We start from the raw sequence: 20,570 nt of genomic DNA on the forward strand, positions 1-20,570 counted from the left end.
TGTTACTATCTCTCTCTCTCTCTTCCTCCCTCCCTCCCTTCTTCTCCCACATAAAGACAGTTTTGGCACAAAAAACCTACCAACCAAGACATCACTGGGAGGAGGCAAATCCAAGGTCTGTCTTCGAGTTGTTGATTTCCTTCTTCCCTCCGATGTTTCCAGGCCTAAGTTCCACGTCAGGGCCCAGCTCTGTTTTGCCTAGATCTGCCTGCTCAGTCTGAGCCTGCCCCTCTGGCTTCTGAGATACCTCCCTCTACTTACATGAACATCCCCTGTCTTGTTTCTCCGCTTCCCCAGTTTATGACATCTTCCTCGACACAGTCCTCCCCATTGCAGGAATGGGCTCCCTGTGCTCACGAAATCGGGTTCGCCTCCAGTGTCCCCTGGGTGACATGAAGACGTGCCCTCCAGGAGGGGCATGTCACATTGACGTTCATCCCGTGTTGACCGATGTGGAAAACGGCCACCCTGCCCTGGCAGAGCCAGAGGAGACCTAGAGCACCTCCCCCGTCCCCTGGGGCCAACACTTGCAATACGCAAGTGGGGAAACTGAGGCACAAGCAAGCAGCTCAATCAAGATCTCATGGCTGGGTAAGAGTAGAGCTGGAATAAAAATGCCTAGTGTGGTTCATATTTCCAGATATTTAGCTTTCCTAGTGGTGACCCCTCAGGTACCTTACAAATAGAGGGAAAAATACGTAAATGAACTTCCCAGAGTGTTCCACTCATATGGGTAGGGCTGGTCCACTTCTTCAGCGCCTACACTCATCTGATAGACTCAAGGGGCAACTGAGGCTTGGGGCCCAGGTTGGGAACAGGCTCAGATGGGGTTACCCTATTCTGTGCTGGTAGGTAAGACAGTTGAAGAGTCTGTCGGATGGGGTTCCTGGGTGACTCAGTCAGTTGAACATCCGACACCAGATTTCAGCCTAAGTCATGCTCTTAGGGACATGGCATTGAGCCCCACAACAGGCTCCACGCTCTCTCTCTCGCTTCTACCCACCCCTCCCCACCACCGCTCACACACCCACACGTGTGCACTCTCTCTCTAAAAGAAAAGAGACAGTTGGAGCCCAACACAAAATTCAGAGACAGATAAAACAAGCCTCTGTTGAGGACACACGTTCTATCACGCAGGGCTCCATTGGAAAGCAGGACCACTCAGGGGAGAGATTCGTTATCAGGATTTGACCGCACACGATTGTGGGAACTGGCAAAATGGTCTAGGTTGGGCTGTTATCTTTGCTTCTGGTGCTGGGACCTGAAAGTGGCAGGACAGAGAGAGCCAAGAAGGAAAGATCCCATGAAGGAGACAAGGGAGGGCGAGCTGGGACCTGCCAGGAGAGACTGAAACCTGCGCCAGTCTCTTGTGGACTACAAGTTCAACATGCAGACGGCCTGTGGGAGATGCTGACGCCTGCGTCATGAAGGTCAGAATACGCGTGGCTCAGGTTAAGGACCGCAGAGACCAGCATCTGGTGCTTGGCACTGACCTTCCAGAGCATAAAAAAGAATGCAGCCTCTGCTCCCCTTTCCACCTTCCAAAGCTCACACAACAGTCTCTTCTGGCCGACGCTAACACAGAACTAGGTGAGAAAGGGAGGGAATTTGATGAAACATGATTCCAGCTTAAGTGAATTGACTCATTGCAAATCTTTCATGCAAACTTTAGGTGCAGACTCTAAAGAGAAAGAATGATCACCACCAGTGTTTGGATAATGTTTACATAAACTTTCAATCTATCAGGGAGGAATGCTTTGGGGCTTTTGATAGTACCAGGAATATTCTTTCTTTACCTAGATTTTGGATACCTGGAATTCATTGTATTATTATTCTTACAGCTGTAGTCATTAGTTTTCTACAACCTGTGGTATGTGTCCTATTCATCATAAAAATGCTTTTGATTATTAAAATAAAGGGGAAAAATATGAAGAAAGTTATCAGAAGAACAAAGGGACAACTCTGGTCATTTGGAGGGGCCACAGCAGGGAGCCCAGTGGAAACTACTACAGCCTATAGTTTTGGGTTCAGAATCCACCATATTATTATTAGACCATATTACCACCCAAACTTGTAGCAGAGTAAATAGATACAACCATGAAAGAAGGCAATTTGATCAGATCTATTCTAGTGCACATACATTCTGATTCAGGAAGTATCCTTCTAGAAATCTACCCAGTAGAAATACCCGCATAGGGAGACAAACGTCAATACAGAATATTCATCACAGCCTCATTTCTAAAACTCAAAGCTTAGAAACAACCTGAATGTTCAACAACAGGGAAAGAGTCCAATAAACTGTGAAGGCGCATCCAGGCCACGGAATACATTGGACGCCGTGGTTTAAACACAAGGCAAAAAAGTGGTGCTAAGTGGAAAAAGCCAGAACAGAAGATCACATATTGTATGATTCCACTGACATGAAATGTCTAAAAAAGGCAAATCTACGGAGACAGAGAGCTGGGGTGTGGTATGGTTGGGGAAGGGAGCCGGGAATGATTGCAGACAGGCACCAGACCTCTTTTAGGGGTAATGGAAATATTCTACATCTGGATTGCTGTAATAGTGTACAACTCCGTGAAACTGCTAAAAAGTCGTGGTACGGTGTGCTTAAAGCAGGTGAATTTTACAGTAGGTAAATTGTAGTCAATAAAGCTGTTTTAAAAATCCTTATGGAGGGCACATATTGCATGGAACACTGGGTATGGTACATAAACAATGAATTCTGGTACACTGAAAAAAATTTTTTTAATTTTAAAAAATCCTTAAAAAAGAATGAGGTAGTGATATGACAGGACATGGAAAGATCTTGAAGAAATAATGCTGGATGAAAAAAGAAAGTAGAACAGTGGGTGTAGTAAATGACTTATCCATGTGTGTAGAAACACATTATATATATGTTTACAGATGTTCAGAAAAACATCTGGGAGAAGATACACGAAGTTGCTGAAAGGAGTTACAGTTAAAGAGAACTGGAGGGTGGGCTGATATGCACGATTAATGCCTACAGTTTTGTATTGTTTCAGTGACTTTGATTGGGGCAGGATTTTCTAAAAAATGCAGGAACCCAGGCCTGACTGTCCATGCAGGGGGCAGGGCATGCCAGGCAGCGAGCATACCCCTCTCATTACAGACAAAGGGGCTAGGCTTTGTGGATTTGTTTCTAGGCTTTTATTCTTTCTCAGTGAACCATCTTTTTTTTTTTTTTTAACTTCATTTCTGGTAAAGTTGCTTTTGCAAAACATCACCTTAGTCTCAAATGAGTTAAGCACCGAGGGGCCAGACAAGAACTAGAGGGCACTAAAGGCCGTGAAGCCATGTTTCTAAAAGTATGCCCTGTTTAGAATGGGCCCCTTGCCTCAAAGGTAGTTTTACGGACAACCCCTGAATGGCTCGTAACCCTGGCAGAACCAGATGACTGACCGCAGCTGGGCCAGGAGAGAGCATTTCATCAGACTCGTGAGAGTTTAATAAAGAGTGGAAAGAATTTGAGGAAAGGAGTGACCAGTGGTGCAGTAGCCCAAGGTCAGAAAGAGCTGGGAGCTGTTGCTGCCACTAGGCCTGAGAGGTGAGGCAAGGGAGCCATTCTGGGAGGAAGCTGTATGATAAGGGCTCCCTGCCAGGATCCAATCCCAGCAGCTAGCAGGGACAGAGCTGGGGGGATAAATGCCCTTCTTGAAGCTTCTGCCCATCCATCTCCTGCAAGGGTTCCCAATGGCTGGACTCAGAATCCAGAGGACAGGGGAATCCATTGAATATTGCTCAGGTTCCCAGGGCATAGAGCAGGATAAGAAAGGTGGAGAGTGGACCTAGAGCACAGTTGGAAGGTATCCAGCTCACCATCCCCCTTAAGGTGAACGTAAGGGTGAGGGTCCCATTGCTGCTGAATCAGAGTACCTGAGAGTGGGTGCTGGGAATCTGGAGTCCCTGATGAGTCTGATCAAGACTCAAGTTTAAAACCCACTCACCCAGAAGAAATGCAGCCCCCTTCTGACCATTCCACCTGCCTGAAGTGGAACAGACGTGGGGATGGGGAGGGGATGTGGGGAGGAACAGAGATCCCATCCCAACTCAAGGCCCCTCCCCCAGCAGCTTCAGAGACATTCACAAGTCACCTTCCCGGAGAAGACAGACACACAACTGATTTCTCAACAGAGCCTTGCAAAGTCTGATGTCAGACATGTTCCCCTGACCAAAAGCATCAGGGTCAGCTTCCTATCAAAGCTGGCACGGTGCCAAACCAACTCAGAGATGGGGTCAGACTCTCGAGTTCCATGAGGTGACCTGTCCCATGCTCTCAAATCCACTATGGTAATAAGAGCAGCTAGCGTTTCTAGAGGACTTTCTTGAATGGCCAGCATTATGCTAAGGGATTGACTACACTAGACTGCACAGCTGCCTACGGCATTTTGGACAATTCTGCTGCCCTGTAAGCATATACTTGAGTCTAACTCAAAGGCCAAAACACAGAGCATGACTCCCAGAGAACTTCTGAAAGGCTGAGTCTCAATGTCATAGTAGCTCCCAGGAACCAGGGTCAGGGTTGCACAAAAACCCTGTGTTTATGGGAAGACCCTGCTAACTCAGCTTAGGACATATACATATAAGTGTGTTATTCACACCATACTCTATGCAAATGGCACCCCTTAGGCCAAGTAGTGTCCAATCTGACCATCTGCGAGTGGGGGTCTTGAACTGCCCTAGATCTAGATCTAGACTGTCTGGGTGGAAGGGAGCTCAACATAGCCCCTTCTAGACCAAACCCTCCTTTTGACAGGTGAGTGACTCAAGACCCAGAGCAGGTGGATACTCGCCAAAGGTTCTGAACTACAAGTGACAGAAGCAATGCTGGACTCTGGTCTCCAGGTCACTCATCCTTTGCCATCTTCACTCTTATCAGGAAGCCTCCTGCCAAGTTGTTGGGAAACCTAATTTTCCATAGGACTGACAGCAAGATCCATGAGAACATGCCCTGAACTTTTTCTTCTAGTACCTATAGGTAAAGATCCAAGGGGAAGGAAAACCCAAAACTAAAGACTTAGAAGGCAGTCCTAAACTTACTTCTTCATTTATTTGCATCCGTCGTGAGAGGCAGGTAGACATTTGGAGCTGGTTTAGGTGGTAGATTTAACTATTTCTGGATCTGGCCCCAGGGCTTATCACCTATAATGAAGTAGGTTTAGCTTAGGTGGTAAGCCCTAGGACCACATCCCTACATGCACATCCCAACTCTAGTTAAACTCCTGTGCCTCAGTTTCCTCCTCTGTAAAATGGGTTAGTTATAGAACCAGCCTCATAAGGTAGTGTTAAGGATTAGATTAGTTAGTGAACACATATAAATCATGAAGCTCAGCAAACGAGCAAAGGGAGAAAACAAGAGATGGAGGGAGACAAACCACGGAACAGATTCCTAATTCCAGAGAACAAACTGATGGTTACCGGAAGGGAGGGGCGTGGGGTGGATGAGTGAAACAGGTGACGGGGGTTAAGGAGTGCACCCATCATGATGAGCGGCAGGTGGTGAATGGAATTGCAGAATCACTATATCATACACCAGAAACTAATACAGCACTGTATGTTAACTAACGGAATTGAAATTTAAAAACTTTTTAAGAAGCACTTAGTTTAGTAATGGAGCAGGGTAAGTGCTCAATAGATGTGAGCTATTAAGTTTTCTTTAAATATTTAATTTTGCTTCAACTTCACAGATGTAGTAATCTGGGCTAAACTTTATGCACAGCCACACTGATATGAAGTTCAAATGAGCTCCCAGCTATGGTGTCAGTATAAAATGAACACAGCGACCATCAACTTGCCTGTCGTATAAAAATGGTGACATTTTGAAAATATGTCTTGCAACCCAATGTGCTCTGCTTTTAGCCATTCATTTTCTTTATCTGCTAATAAGTGAGATTAGGGGGGCACCTGGGTGGTTCAGTGGGTTAAAGCCTCTGCCTTTGGCTCAGGTCATGCTCTCAGGGTCCTGGGATCGAGCCCCGCATCTCATTCTCTGTTCACTGGGGAGCCTGCTCTACCCCGCTCTCTCTGCCTGCCCCTCCACCTACTTGTGATATCTCTCTCTGTCAAATGAATAAATAAAATCTTTAAAAAAATAAGTGAGATTAGGCAGTTTTTATCTAAGCAGTCAGAACCCCGTTAACTTTCAGAAGACTAGTCCTAAATCACACACCCTCCCGGGGCTGACACTCAACGGGGCTCTGATGAACAGTGGAGACCATGCTGCCATTGGAAAAAGCCAGTGTGGTGGTTCCCTTTCTCCATCATATGCCTGAATCTTGCCCAAAAAAATACTCACATGCGGTAGAGGGAGACTAATCAGCTGTTCTGTTCATTCATTTAAAAGTTGATCCATCCCTGTTTTAGACCTCGCTCCTCCCCTGACTCTAAAGAAAAAGAGGTAACCAGGCTCAGTGTCTACCTCCAAGACCTTATGGTCTAATGGAGAAACACAGGAAATCAATTAACACAACACAAATTCAATAAGCATTCAAGTCAAGATGTGCAATGGTTTCATGGGAACGCATGGAGGGACTCATAACTCAATGTAGGGAGGCTTTCAAAACTGTCTAGCTTATGAGCTAACTTTTAAGCGATGAATAAATTTAACAGTTGGAGATGAAGGGGAAAAAATCTCAGTGATTAGAGTTTAGAGACTCCTTTGAGGGTAGCATCCAGCGTCCCTTCTCCCAACTATGTGTGTTCTACCAGAAGCTGCCTCCATAGCCAAAGATGGGCCAACCAGAGTTGCTTTTCTGGAAATGTAAGTCTGGGATATTACCTGGGATTTTCAACTGATTTGAGGTGATGTAAACTTGTACAGCAGCTGTGGTCAGAAAGAAGCAGAGAAAGCTGATGTGCCTGGGAAGAGGAGTGAAACAGACCTGCTAAATGAAGTAGAGATGAAAAATCAGTAGTCCCCAAAGAGAGAGAGCCCAGAAAAGAGGTACCTTTTTGTTCCTTGTTCTGGTCCCTCTTGGAATCTCCTGACCCTTGGGGTCCATCAGATGACCCTTGGATCCTTCCACTAAATTCCTTTTAGGCTTCAGTCTCTTTAAAGCAGATTTCTATTACTTACAAGCAAAGAAATCTAGACTAAGACAGACATCATGATGTATTAGGGGAAATTTAAGGAAAACAGTCTGGCCAAAGCAAATGTCATAACAGATGTGGGATAAGATAAATAAGACAAGGCGAGCAGGCAAAGCCAAACCTCAGGGGGCCTTGAATGCTATGCCAAAATGTTGGAGCTTTATCCCACAGGCAACAGGAGATCTGGAAAAGCTTTCAGTAGATGAATATGCAAAAGGATCATTCCCTGAGTGGTGTGTGAATGGACCACGAGGGCTAGAGATTCAGGCAGGAGTCCAGTCAGGAGGTTATAGCAGAAATGGTGAGTCTGAGCAAAGTAATGACAATGGGAGTGGAGTTTGAGAGTTCTTTAAAAGCAAGACAACAGGGCTTAGCTAGCCATTGGGGATAGGGATGGGGCAGTGAGAAAGAAGGAGTGGGTCAAAGAGATTTCTTCCACACATAGCTTGGACAAACAACTTGAAGAAAGCAGGTTTTGGAGAGAAGATATTGGCTTTCATTTTGGATTTATGGTGACATCCAAGTAGATGTGATTGGAAAATTTAGCTCAGGAAGCCCAGGAGAAATGGCTAGCTTAGAGACACATTTTTGAAGATCATTTTCACAGAGGTAGCAGATCATTAAAGCCACAGGGGTAGATAATATCACCCAGAGGAAGCTGGTAATAGAGAAAGAGCAGGAAAAGGGGGACAATGGAATCTGGAAGAACACCAGCGTTTAAAAGTCTGGGAGATGAAGAGGAACCCTCCAAAGAGACTGAAAAGAAGACAAAGATACAAGAGGAAAGCAGGAGCCTAGGGAAAATAAACTTTTAAGAAGGAGAAAGTGAGGTATGGAGAAATAGCTCTCCTATGCTACTGGTAGGACTAAAAATCTGACCACCATTTTCTTCTTGAGCTTTCTTTGCCTACAACGTGTATATGGATACCCAATAAGCAAGCTGTGATCTGGCACCTCAAGGAAACTCACTGGGACCCTCTTCCCATCTGTCCCTTTGAGGATCCTTGGTTTTCTTGTCAAGCTGGCCTTCATTCCTCTGCCAATTCCAGCCTGGCCTTCAAAAGAAGAGGGTTAACTTCCCTGAGTGAGTGTGTTGCTTGGGCTAACAAAATCTCCCATTGTTTTGCATTTTCTCTTCCAGCCCCATCTCCCTAACACTTAGGTGAGAATCCATGAGCCAGAGTCCATAGTCTTAACCACAGTGCCCACTCCCATTGTTCCCAGTTCTGACTCATTACCCTTTGCAGGCCCATGGACTTCAGTCTCATCCCGTAAAATGAGTTCATTTCCTAAAAGACCTTTGACCTCTTGTTCCTTTCAGATGTGCCCAGACTTACATGAACCCCCAGAGTGGCCCAGTTCAGGCTCCAACTGAGACTGCTAAATGTCCCTTGTCTCCCTTCATAGACTTGAAGTGTCCCTTGGGCCATGAGACTCAGATCCCAGCTGCAAAGTGAAGCAGAGAAATAGGACCATAGCTGGCAGGGATGTGGAGGGGTTTCAAGGGAGGGTTATTATAAGAAAGGAGCTTGTATGCTAATGGGAATGATTTGGAAGAAGAGAAAAAATGGTTGTTGTAAAAACGTGAAGCTGGACCACTGATCCTCTTTCCAAGTTCCGTCCTTTCATCTCAGGGCTGCCCAATGCCTACAAAAGTGGTTTATCCCAACTTTCCTATTAGTCCCTTGCCCCTGCGATATCATGCAGGAAGCACTGCCATGAAAGTTAGAAGGTTTGGGGACATTTGCCAGTTCTTCTGCTGAATCATCCTCCCAAGACTCTCTACTATGTTAACACTGTCTGCCATATGTCAAGGCCCTGGTCTGTTCCAAGAGTCTGGCATATATAACTTTGAAGCTTGATAAGCATCTAACGTTACCATCCCTTCAAGGAGACAGAGAAGTTAAGTTCAGAGAAGTTAAGTTACTTGCTCAAGATCGTAGAAGTCAAGAAAGACAAAGACCCAGCCGGACTCAGATCCCCAGCATGGCTCTCACTCTACCGCAGTGTTTCTCTACCTACAATGAGCTGTTGAGAGCTCAGACTCTGAAAGACTTAGTCCTTGATTTAATCTCCAGTTTTGCCACAACTGCTTCTGTGTTGCCTTGAGCAAGGTATTTAATCTCCTTGGCTCTCATTTTCCTCATTTGAAAAATGGGCATACTAGTAATTCCTACCATAAAGTCTCAGCGAGCATTAAATGAAATCATGAACGTAAGAAGTGTCTTTCACAGTGTCTGTCACAGATTAGGTTTTCAATTAGCAGACACATCTGTTAGTGACAGATTAAGCTGACATGTCAGATGGCGGTGTGCAAGCTTCTCATGACCTTGAGAAGTCAATCTCTGAGCTTCATGGCTCAGAAAGGGAGAGTCTTCTGTGTGAGGGAATGATTCCGATCATTCTTGTTCTAGGCTTAGTGGCTGAAAGAAAACTATTTCCCTCACCCAGGGGTATTTGTCCTTTTTCCAGAGAGCCTGCCTACCCCAGATAATGAATTGCCGACAGATGAGAAAAGAAGGTATTGGAAGGGAAGGAGGAAGAAAGGAGGAAGGAGGGGAGAACAGGAGAAAGAAGGGAGGACTCTGTGGAACCCCTCACGTTAGGCCTGGTCAGCAGCTTCCTGGAAAGCACAAAGAAGTGGCCTTCTGTGATATACCTAATAACTAATGATTGTGATCTGAGCAAAGATAAAAAAAAAATTATCAAGCCATAGAACTCTACGTCTGCACAAATATGGATGCATTTGTATATCTCAGTAGACTCTTAGATTTAGATCACCTCCTGGAACTGGAAGGGAGCTTACCTAATCAGACCTCATTTCAATAAAGAGGAAACTGAGTTTCAGAAAGTTTTAGTGAATCTTCAAAGTCACACAGCTGCTAAGTCTTTCTTTTCTTTTCTTTTGTTTCTCTTTTATTTAATTAGAAACATCCCCCACCCCCCATATCTTCAGATTGAGCTTGTGGTACATTAGGACATCCAGACAGACCTCTTTGCTCTGGCCACCATGACACTATAGGAAATTTCATGAACCCTTCTCACATTCTCCTTTCATTCATAAGTTTGCTTTGTCCTCTCAGTTTCATGTGTACAGTGCGTGTCCTCACCTCAAGGATCAAACACAAAGGTGGGCGCATAGTAAGCATTTGATATGTAGTTAACTAGTTGTTGGATTCTTACTCATTAGTGTATGTTTTCTAAAACCCGTTGGCCAATGCGCACAGGGTATAGCACATGCTAAGTATCTTCAGGGTCCCAGCCAAGAGGAGTGTACAGGACACTGACCCAGTGGGGAACGCAGCACCACATGCTTGTTTTCCCTCCACCCCTCCACCCTCCACACTTTCAGAGCTGGACCACAGCCAGCTATTTCAGGAAGACAGCCTTGTTTACAACATGGGAACCAAGAGAGGTACGGATGTGGCCTCATCTTTCTGTTGGGCAATACAACTTCTTCCCATGTCGGAAGTGACTAGATTTCTTCAGAAGCACCTTCCTACTTACCTTCTCTATCTTATTTCTTCCAACCCCCCCCCCCCCCCGCAATCTGAATCTGGCTAAAAGAAGAGGGTGATAATTCTGGGATAATGTGATATCATTCACCTCCAACACACACATACATATTCACACTGTGAGTTAACTAGAAATCTGATCAGTGTGTTTTCCACGTTGACATTTAAGATGTATTGGCTATGGTGAGTGCTGTGAAGTGTGTAAGACTGACGATGCACAGACCTGTACCCCTGGGGCTAATAATACATTATTTGTTAATAAAAAATAAATAAAAAATTTTAAAAAGTATATATATTTTTAAATCCAGGGAAATTTTATATAAAAATGGAAAATTTAAAGAATGTTTTTATCTCTGCTCCCCCTCAAAAATCCACTAAAATGCTAAAAAGATTTTTTAAGATTTTATTTATTTATTTATTTAATATACAGGGAGAGAGAGCAAGCACCAGATAAAGGGATGGCACAGGGACAGCAGGGCTACAGGGCTTAATCCCAGGACCCTGGGATCATGGATGATCTGAGCTAAGTCACTTAACCAGCTGAGTCACCCAGGAGCCCCAACACTAACAGGATTTTTAAGGCATAAACCACAATGTACAAGAACAGAGAAAATATAAGAGTTTTTTTAACGGAAATCAGAAAGTAGATGTTATTGGATCAGGAGAAAAGACATAGAGACAATGAAGGGAGCCAAAGAAATCTTCACAAGAACCGTAATATCCTCAGAAAGATAAGAGGAAATATTGCAACCATGAGGTAAGAAAAGGATATTATAACAGAGAACCTTGGGGAACAGAAAAAAAGCCTACTGGAAATTCAAAATATGACACAAAAAATGTTACATTCCAGTTAACAGGTTGGACATTAAATTTAAGAGTAACTTCATGTGAAGTGGAAAGATGAAGATACTGAAAAACAGACAAAAAGTGATAACAAAAATTGAATTAGAGGATCAGCCTTGGGGAGTTCAACACCCAAGTAAATGGAATCCTAGAAAGAAGAGAATAGAGAAAATGAAAGGTAGAAAATTATCAAATAAATAATACCAGAAAATTTCGCAGAACCTGAGTTTCCAGATTAAAAGGAAAATGAATGAGAAAAGAGCCCCCACCAAGGCACATCATCATGCATTCTAAACCTAAGAAGATAAAGAGAATATCCTGAAAGTTTATCCTTTTTTAAGTTATCTCCACTTCCAGCATGGGGTTCAAACCCTGAGAGCAGGAGTCACACACTCTACTGACTAAGCCAGCTAGGAGCCCCCTAAAAGTTTCTAGGAGTCAGTCTCATACAACAGATCAAGAATTAGAATAGCATCAACAGTCTCAAAGCAACCCTAGAAGCTAGAAGAAATTGAGATAGAAATATTCTGAAGGAAAATTAATTCCAACCTGGAATTCAATATTCAGCCAAAATACCAATCAAGTGTAAGAGTAGAATAAAAGCTTTTGGGGGCAGCGCCTGGGTGGCTCAGTCAGTTAACCATATGCCTTTGGCTCAGGTCATGATCTCAGGGTCCTGGGGTCAAGTCCCATGTCCAACTCCCTGCTCAGCAAAGAGTCTGCTTCTCCCTCTCCCTCTGCCCTCCCCTCCCCTCCAGCTTGTTCTCACTCCTCCTCCCTCTCTCTCTCTACCCCAAATAAATAAATAAATAAATAAATAAATGAAATCTTTAAAAAAAAAAGTTTTTTGGAAATTCAAGTTCTCCAAAAAGTTACTTCCCATATATCCTTCCATACCAAAGTCTAGTAATCTAGCAAAATAAAGGATAAACCAAAATATTGCTTTTTATTGATGACATGTATATAGTACCTATTGTATGCTAGGCATTCTTCTAAATGTCATAGGTGTGTACGTGCACTTATTTAATTTAATCTCCATAGGAAATAGCTGAACATTGTTATTATCCACATTTTATACGGTGGTAAAGGGAAGCTCAGTAATCTGCCTTTGGTCACAAAGCCTGTAAGCACTTAAATAAAGAAAGAGGAAGATTTAACACCCATTCATGGAAGGAACTTCGTCAACCTGATAAAGGTCCTCTATGAAAAATCTTTAGCTAACATCATATTTCATAGAGAAAGACTGAATGCTTATCTCCAAAGACTGGGAACGGGGCAAGGATGTTCACTTTCACAACTTCTTTTCAGTATTGTACTAGAGGTGCATGGAGGTACTGAAGGTACTAGAGGCCAATGAATTAAGGCAAGAAAAATAAATAAAAGACATTTTAAAAAGGAAGAAATACAACTGTCTTTATTCTCAGATGACATGATTATCTACATGTAAAACCCAAAAGGATCTTTAGAAATAAAACCACTAGAACTAATAAGAGAATTTCCTGAGCTCCAGGAATACAAGGTCAATACATAGAACTCAATTATACGTCTATACACTGGCAAAAAAAAACCTGAAAAAAACTTTAAATACTATTTATAATAGCATCCAAATAACTGCAAAATACTTAGGGATAAATTTAACAGAACATGTACAAGATCTATGTACTGAAAACTACAAAACATTGCCTAGATAAGTTAGACAGGATGTGAAAAATTGGAGAGAGTTACCATACTATGGATTGGAAAACTCGATATTGTTCAGATGTCAGCTTTCTCCAAATTGATCTGCAGATTCAACATAATCCAAATTAAAATCCCAGTAGGATAGTATTATAGAAATTCGCTATCAGATTCTAAAATTAATCTGGTAATGTAGTTAAAGCAATTTAGAAAAAAAAAAAAGCATAGGTCTGAAGAGTAACCTGTCCAGGTTGAAAACAGGACTATGAAGTCTCCAGAGAGAGGTGTCCAAGAACGAAAAAAATACATTATTCATTATCTGATGAATGTGAAGGTATTGAGGGAGACATTTGAGAAGGATGTAATAAAAAGTAATGATGAAAATCCTATTGTTAATTCCAGGGAAGACAGAACTTGTACAAAGAAAGGAAGCAAACATTGTATCCAACTGTGAATAATTTCTTATATAGTCATTATAACAAAAACATTAAATGTTGATTTAACCAAAAAACATGGTTATCTGTCCTGGGAGAATGGGAGGGGCAGTATTTGCTTGGGCAGGAGTAATTGCTCGAGAGAGTTTGAAAAGGTGTTAAATCCTCAGAAGCAAAAGGAGAAAGTCAATAAATGATATCTAAAACTGGAAGAAAAAATCAAAAGCCAGCTGAATAAGCATATTTAGAAATATGTACACCACTATTAAATGAAACAGCTATGAGAGTTGAAAGTTGTTTCCTTCTCTGCAGGGAGTGTGGCAAGAGGGTTGCTGCTGATGTTCATTATAAGCTTAATAAAACTATTTCACCTTTTTGAACAATGTACATGAAATATTTTGATTAAAAAACTAATTTAAGAAAGTCGGAAACACATTCTGTTTCTTTTACACATTTTTAATTCTTAAGTTCATGTTTACTCTCAAGGCTGGAAAAAGGATCTTGAATTTAAAAACAGAGTCCCAGGATACATAAAAGCAATGGTGAGACCATAACCATTAGCCACGTGTGGCTTTCTAGAAGGACCAAACCCAGAGATCTTTGGCCACTCCATCTTCTGCGTGGAAACAGCAAAGGCTGTCATAATTCATGATTTTTCAGTTAGTGGTCATCTCAGAGAAGATATATCTCAGGAAAGACCCTTAGACCAAAGAGGAGGTGGTCATTTCATTTCCTCTGAAATTCCCTAGTTCAAATGCAAGTTGCAGGGAAGGGGACCACCATAAACCCCTATGGAATAAAACCTGGACTCTCAGTTAATGTTTTTGCTGGAACCAGTAAGAACAGGCCACTGGACTGGGCAATGAATGGTGAGGGGCCATGGTTTGTCAGATGGATAACTAGTGTAGGAGAAAATAGTATATTTCAACATAATTACATGGAGTCTGGAAAATGTTAACTAGCCTACAAAAATTTTTTTCTTTTTTTAAAAACATTATATAATTTATTTTTTAAGCTCATTCATTCATTCATTTATTTTTAGTATTCTCTACACGCAAGGTGGGGCTCAAACTCACCACCCTGAGATCAAGAGTCACATACTCTTTCCAGCAAGCTAGCCAGGTGGCCCCAAATCAAATTTTCAAAACTTACAAACAGGACGCACCAAACAGAACATACATTCACATCCCAATCCCTGTCCCCAACTCTGTCATTGAGGTTCCCCACATCCTTAACCTAGTCCCATCTCTGGCTCACTACTGTCTCTGACACCCCAGTCCCCTGCCAAGATGCACCTCATCCCTGATCCCAACCTCACCCTGGACACTGATCCCCTCTCTGAGATGAACCATCTCCTTGACCTTGCCCTATCTAGTGGTTGAAACACTTGCTTTTGATATTTCAGGACTCCCTGTTATTTCAGCACCCACATCCCGACATTGTTACAGATCTGAAACCCAGTCATTTATGTGTTGAGCTCTACCAGAGAATTATGCATTGCATTGAAACTCTAATGGAACAGGGGCGCCTGGGTGGCTCAGTGGATTGGGCCTCTGCCTTCAGCTCAGGTCATGATCTTGGGGTCCTGGGATCGAGCCCCGCATCGCGCTCTGTGCTCAGCAGGGAGCCTGCTTCCCCCTCTCTCTCTGCTTGCCTCTCTGTCTACTTGTGATCTCTCTCTGTATATCAAATAAATAAAATCTTTAAAAAAAAAAACTCTAATGGAACAATGTTGCCTTTGTTCAAAGGGAGTTCTGACTACAGTTGACCCTTAAACAACAGAGGATTAGGGACATGGACCCCACTACACCATCGAAAATCTGTATGTATGCTCTTGACTCCTCAAAAACTTAACTGTTAACAGCTTCCTGTTGACCAGAATCCTTACCAATAACATACATAATAGATGAACACATATTTTGTATGTTCTATATACTATATTTTTACAATAGAGTGAGCTGGAGAAAATCATGAAGGAGCACTTGGCTCACTCAGTCAGTGGGCCATGCCATGGGTCTTGGGGTCGTGAGTGCAAGCCCCATGTTGGGGAAGTAGATTGCATTTAAAATTTTTAAAAATCAGGATGAAAATAGGTTTATAATACTGTATTTATTTTAAAAATCCACATTATCAGTGGACCTACACAATTCGTTTGAGAATCAACTATATATTCCTCCCTGCTTAAAACAATTCCAAGTTATTTTATTGGTGTTTGATTCTCACTTCCCAGGTTACTAGTGAGGCCAAGCATCTTTTCAGATATATTTGAGTCATTTGTGTTTCCCCAGACCCAATATGGATCCATATTTACTTACTGAAGCCCCTGACAGGGTCGTCTTTGGGACAGCAGAGGATGGAGGAAGATAGGCATTTAAGTTCGCAGTTGAGAGGTAGAAGGAAATTAGGGGAAGGAGAAAAAGAAAGGAAGATTCCCAGACCCATTTGCCAGCCATCCTCCCTGGACTTCTGCATTCTTCCAGCTTCTCTCCTGAATCAGATCTACCTCTTAGGGCTTGAGCCCTAACTCCTTTCTTATCAACCCACTTGGAGACCCTTGGCTGGACAGCCAAGGTACCTCCATCCTGGCCCCCAGAAAAGCATCTTAGACAATGTTCTCCAGAAAATGGTGACTCTACCAGTGATGTCTTTTTGCTCCAGCCTCTAACTGGACTACAATAGTAGCCCCTAACATTCACTCCAGTTCTGACATCTCTGCCCGAGACCCACCACAGTCACACACTCATGCCATTCCTACACTTCACCCCATACTTGGTCCCAACCCCATTGCACCTCCCTGAACCTCACTAACTCCAGCCCCAGCTTCTCCCTATTCTGGATCTCCCCCCATTCCCGATAATCATCCTTTTCTGACCTGTCCCAAGCTGCCACCACATCTCTGGCTCCCCGCCACATCACATCCAACTCCAACCTCATTCCTGGATCCACTCTCAACCTTGACCTAAAGCTCATCTCTGAACTTCTCTCCATCTCCAACCTCAAGCCAAATGAAGCTTTTCCTTATGTTTTCTCCCAAGAGTTTTATAGATTCAGCTTTTGTCATTAGGTATTTGACTCACGTTTAATTAACTTCTGTATGTGGTATGAGGAAAGGGACCAAGTTCATTCCTGTGCATGTGGATAACTGGTTTGTCCAGCACCGTGTGTTGAATAACTATCCTTTCTCCCTTTGAATATTCTTTGTAACCCTTGTTGAAAATCATTGACCATTTATGCTTGGGTCTCTTTCTGGGCTCTTCATTCTCATCCACTCCATCTGCCTAAGTGTGTTGAGCACAATTTTTGCCTCTTTGTCACATCATATCCCACAACCATATTCAAAGGCAAGAACCAAGGGTATGTGGGTGTGTGTCTCTCTCTCTATTTTTAAATCAGGAATACTTCCTAGGAGTCCCGGGACCCAGCAGACTTCCTCTTAAGCAACTGTGTCCTGAAGCCAGTTTGTACCTGCTTGTGAAAGCAGCCCATTACATTTCCTAAATTTTTGTGAGCGAGTTGCTAAACACATGAAAACCTTGGACATCACCGTGGTGGGAGCATTTGCCCCAGGCAACTTGGTAAATGCTACAAACTGGACTTCTTTCCCCCGGGAGAGTGGTTCACCAGCACACTATTGCCCTGAAATCTTACTCGTCAGAAGTGGATGACAGGGCCACTCCTAGCTAAGGGAGTCTTGGAAAGTGAGTGTCTGTCCTTCTCGGCCTCCCTCAAGGGAGGTGGGCTTTGCTGGCAAGCAAGAAAGGGAGAGTCGGGAAAGCAAATACTGCTGTTTGCCACTAATGGCTCCCTGTGGTAGGCACTTTCTGTCGTCACCTGAAGGGATGCCTTTTGAATGTCTTTAATTGCCCCAGAGAACAGAGTGCTGTGGGCTCAGTGCTAGGATGGACTGAGCTCTAGCAGCTGGCATAGTAAGTATAGGGAGGCGTGGGGAACGAGGGCAGGATTTCTAAACCGTCCAATGGGCCTGAAAAGGACGTGGCCCCAGTAGCTTCCTGTAACCACAACCGGGAGCTGCCTTGACACAGAGACTGGAAACAGCCAGTGGACATGAGGCTCAGGATGGGATGCTGATGGCGAGGGAGGCGCCCTGAGGAGCTACAGCAGGGCCCAGGGGCTTAGAAGGTAGTAGAAGTGTTTGCTGAAGATGAGCCAATGAAGGAAGGCCTGCCGTCCTTGGACAAATACTCCTTGCTGATGAGCCCGTGAACGGCCATGATCTTGAGGAGTCCGTGGCGAAACTTCTGGCCGATGAAGGCGTAGATGAAGGGATTGAGGCAGCTGTGGAGGAAGCCCAGAATCTCGGTGGCATCCAGGGCCCGGCCGATGTCGTTGCGGCGCTCGCACGTCTCCTCGATCACCCGGAGCCTCATGAGAGTGTCTGCGACCAGGACCAGGTTGTAGGGCAGCCAGCAGAGCAGGAAGACGAGCACGACGGCGAAGATGACCCTCATGGCCCGGTGCTTCTGCCCCATGTGGGCCTGGAACAGCGTACGCAGGGTGAGCCCGTAGCAGAACAGCATGACCGCCAAGGGCACGAGGAAGCCGAAGGTCTGGGGCAGGGCCCGCATCACTATCCGCAGTCTCGTCGTGTTGGCGCCCATGTCCTCGTAGCAGACCGGGCTGGAGTAGGGGGGATTGATGGCCCTGCGGAAGACGAAGATGGGCAGGGACAGGATCAGGGACAGCGCCCAGATGCCCAAGCATATGAACTTGACCCAGTGCCGCTTCTGGGTCAGCGTGCGTGTGGCATGGACAATGGCCAGGTAGCGGTCCATGCTGATGCAGGCCAGCAGTAGGATGCCACTGTAGAAGTTGACTTCCTTCAGGAGAGAGACCACCTTGCACAGGGGTGTGCCAAAGATCCAGCCTTTCGCCTTGGAGGCAGCCCAGATAGGCAAGGTCAGGGCGAAGAGCAGGTCGGCTATGGCCAAGTTCAGCAGGTAGACGTCGGTGACTGAGCGGCTGAGCCGACTGTATAGGACAACAAGTATCACTAGGGAGTTTCCCAGCAGGCTCAGCACGAAGACCAGGGAGTAGATGACCACCACTGCATACTTGTTGAGTGTCTCAGTGTCTATCCTACAAGGACTATATATTTCTGTGGGTGGCGTGCCACTGAAATTTCCAAAATCATCATACCACTCATCCGTGTCATTCCATACATTTTCCATTAAGAAAATCATGGTTCAACCTAGTTGAAAGATTCAAAAGAAAGAAATGTGATGTAGTAACTCAGATTGAAGTCCCTCATCAAGGATGTGTGAATAGTTATCAGGATAGCTTTTGCTTCTCTGTTAGTTTGGCAACAGGAGAGCCCTTCCTCCTCCTCTATTTTGAACTTCGTTAGAGGTCAATTTCATAGCATCATCACTGGAGAGGAGTCCCCACCCTTGTTCCCCCTAAACATCCACAGAACCATCAGCAGTGTTCAAATATCTTCCCAAATTGTGAAAGATGTTGCTGAAGCAAAATCACACCAGAAGACCAACATGTAAATCCAACAAAAATTCATCTGCTGGGAAGGAAGGGGTGCTGCCATTTCTACCCACATCACTGCTAAGGTGGGTCCCCCAAAACTCCCAAGATCTCCAGAAAACAGTCTGAAGACCTTTGGAAAGTTACCAATCCTGGGTATCCAGTCCTCACTCTATGCTGTTTTATCAATAATAAGTTGCGTGACCTTGAGAGGGTTGTTTTACCTTTACAGATTTCTGTTTTCTCCTCTGGGACTGGAGGGAGGCAGAGTATATGACCCCTGAGTCCCCTGCAGGCCTGAGGCTCTCTGAGCTCATTCCGATCCAGACATTCTAGTATGTTCTCTGCCTGCCGATACTGCATTTTTCCAGAAGACAGCATTTGAAGGCAAAACAATAAACATTAGACTGGGAAAATGCAAGCCTCTTCCCCCCCCAAAAAAAAGGGAGAGGTGTGAAAGGAGGAAGTGACAAGACTGTGGCCCCCTTGTTACCAACCACAGCCCTGTATGAGATCGGAATTGAATAGATGGTCATAAGGGAGGAGGCAGGAAGCCAAGGGAGTCTTCAGGTCCCAGAGAAATGGATGCATTTTCTTTCTTTTTTAAAAGATTTTTATTTATTTATTTGACAGAGATTACAAGTAGGCAGAGAGCCAGGCAGAGAGAGAGAGGAGGAAGCAGACTCCCCACTGAGCAGAGAGCCTGATCATGACCTGAGCCGAAGGCAGAGGCTTTAACCCACTGAGCCACCTAGGCGCCCCTTGGATGCATTTTCTAAAACACAGTCAAACCAAGTCTCCCTCCCCAAAGAAAGTCCTGGCAACAGAGGTGGCTTCCTACCTGAGGCACCGGCCAGGTGTGTCCAACTGTACAAGGCTGGAGCTCAGAGACCAGAGGGACTTAACAGTCAGAGGAAACTTGATGAATAAAGGGAAATAGGGAAGCTTCATCACCGCACACCTTCTGAGCCCTGCCCATGTCCATATTTGGAGGACAGATTGAAGTCAAGGCTCCGTGGGGCTTCGGAGATTCCCAGCACCCAGATGTTTAAGCAGGGCTACCAGACATGAAGATGAAGTTAAGGCTCCACTATCTGAATTCTCCACATGGATGACTACTTTTGTTTTCTTTTTCTTGCACTCGTGTCCACTTGTTTATCCCTTAAATTCCCTTGGTCACCTTTGAATGCTTCCGACTTGCTTGGACATGAATAAAGGGGAGAGGATTTTACTTTTGACAGTAGAGACTTCAGAAGAAGTCCACTGTAGACAGTCCTGGTAGGAGCCCCCTCCCCCACCTTAGGAGGGAGTGGGCCCCCCCCACCCCACACGTTATTGTGGGAAGGAGGTGGAGGGCTGTCCTTGAGCTGCGTTTGGACAACAAGCACACAATTTTTACTTCTCCTGTAGGCTTCTTTGGGGTGGCCCCCGGGAGTGCTGGAGACAGTCATGAGATCAGAGGGAGAAGTAAACCGCCACCCACCCACCCCGATACACC

The 20,570-nt window shown here is 44.5% G+C and overlaps 1 protein-coding gene across 1 annotated transcript; it reads right to left on the minus strand.

Annotated features, from left to right (window-relative positions):
- Positions 1–17,002: 17,002 nt before the first annotated feature.
- Positions 17,003–19,960, minus strand: LOC123950917 (C-X-C chemokine receptor type 2-like). The gene is made up of 2 exons (XM_046019416.1): positions 19,914–19,960; positions 17,003–18,788 (listed from the first exon to the last, which is right to left on the minus strand). The coding sequence occupies exon 2, from the start codon at positions 18,778–18,780 to the stop codon at positions 17,713–17,715; it is 1,068 nt and encodes a 355-aa protein (XP_045875372.1). The 5' UTR covers positions 18,781–18,788; positions 19,914–19,960; the 3' UTR covers positions 17,003–17,712.
- Positions 19,961–20,570: the final 610 nt, after the last annotated feature.

The sequence above is a fragment of the Meles meles genome, chromosome 9 (assembly GCF_922984935.1).
Source record: "Meles meles chromosome 9, mMelMel3.1 paternal haplotype, whole genome shotgun sequence".
Taxonomy (NCBI): Eukaryota; Metazoa; Chordata; class Mammalia; order Carnivora; family Mustelidae; genus Meles; species Meles meles.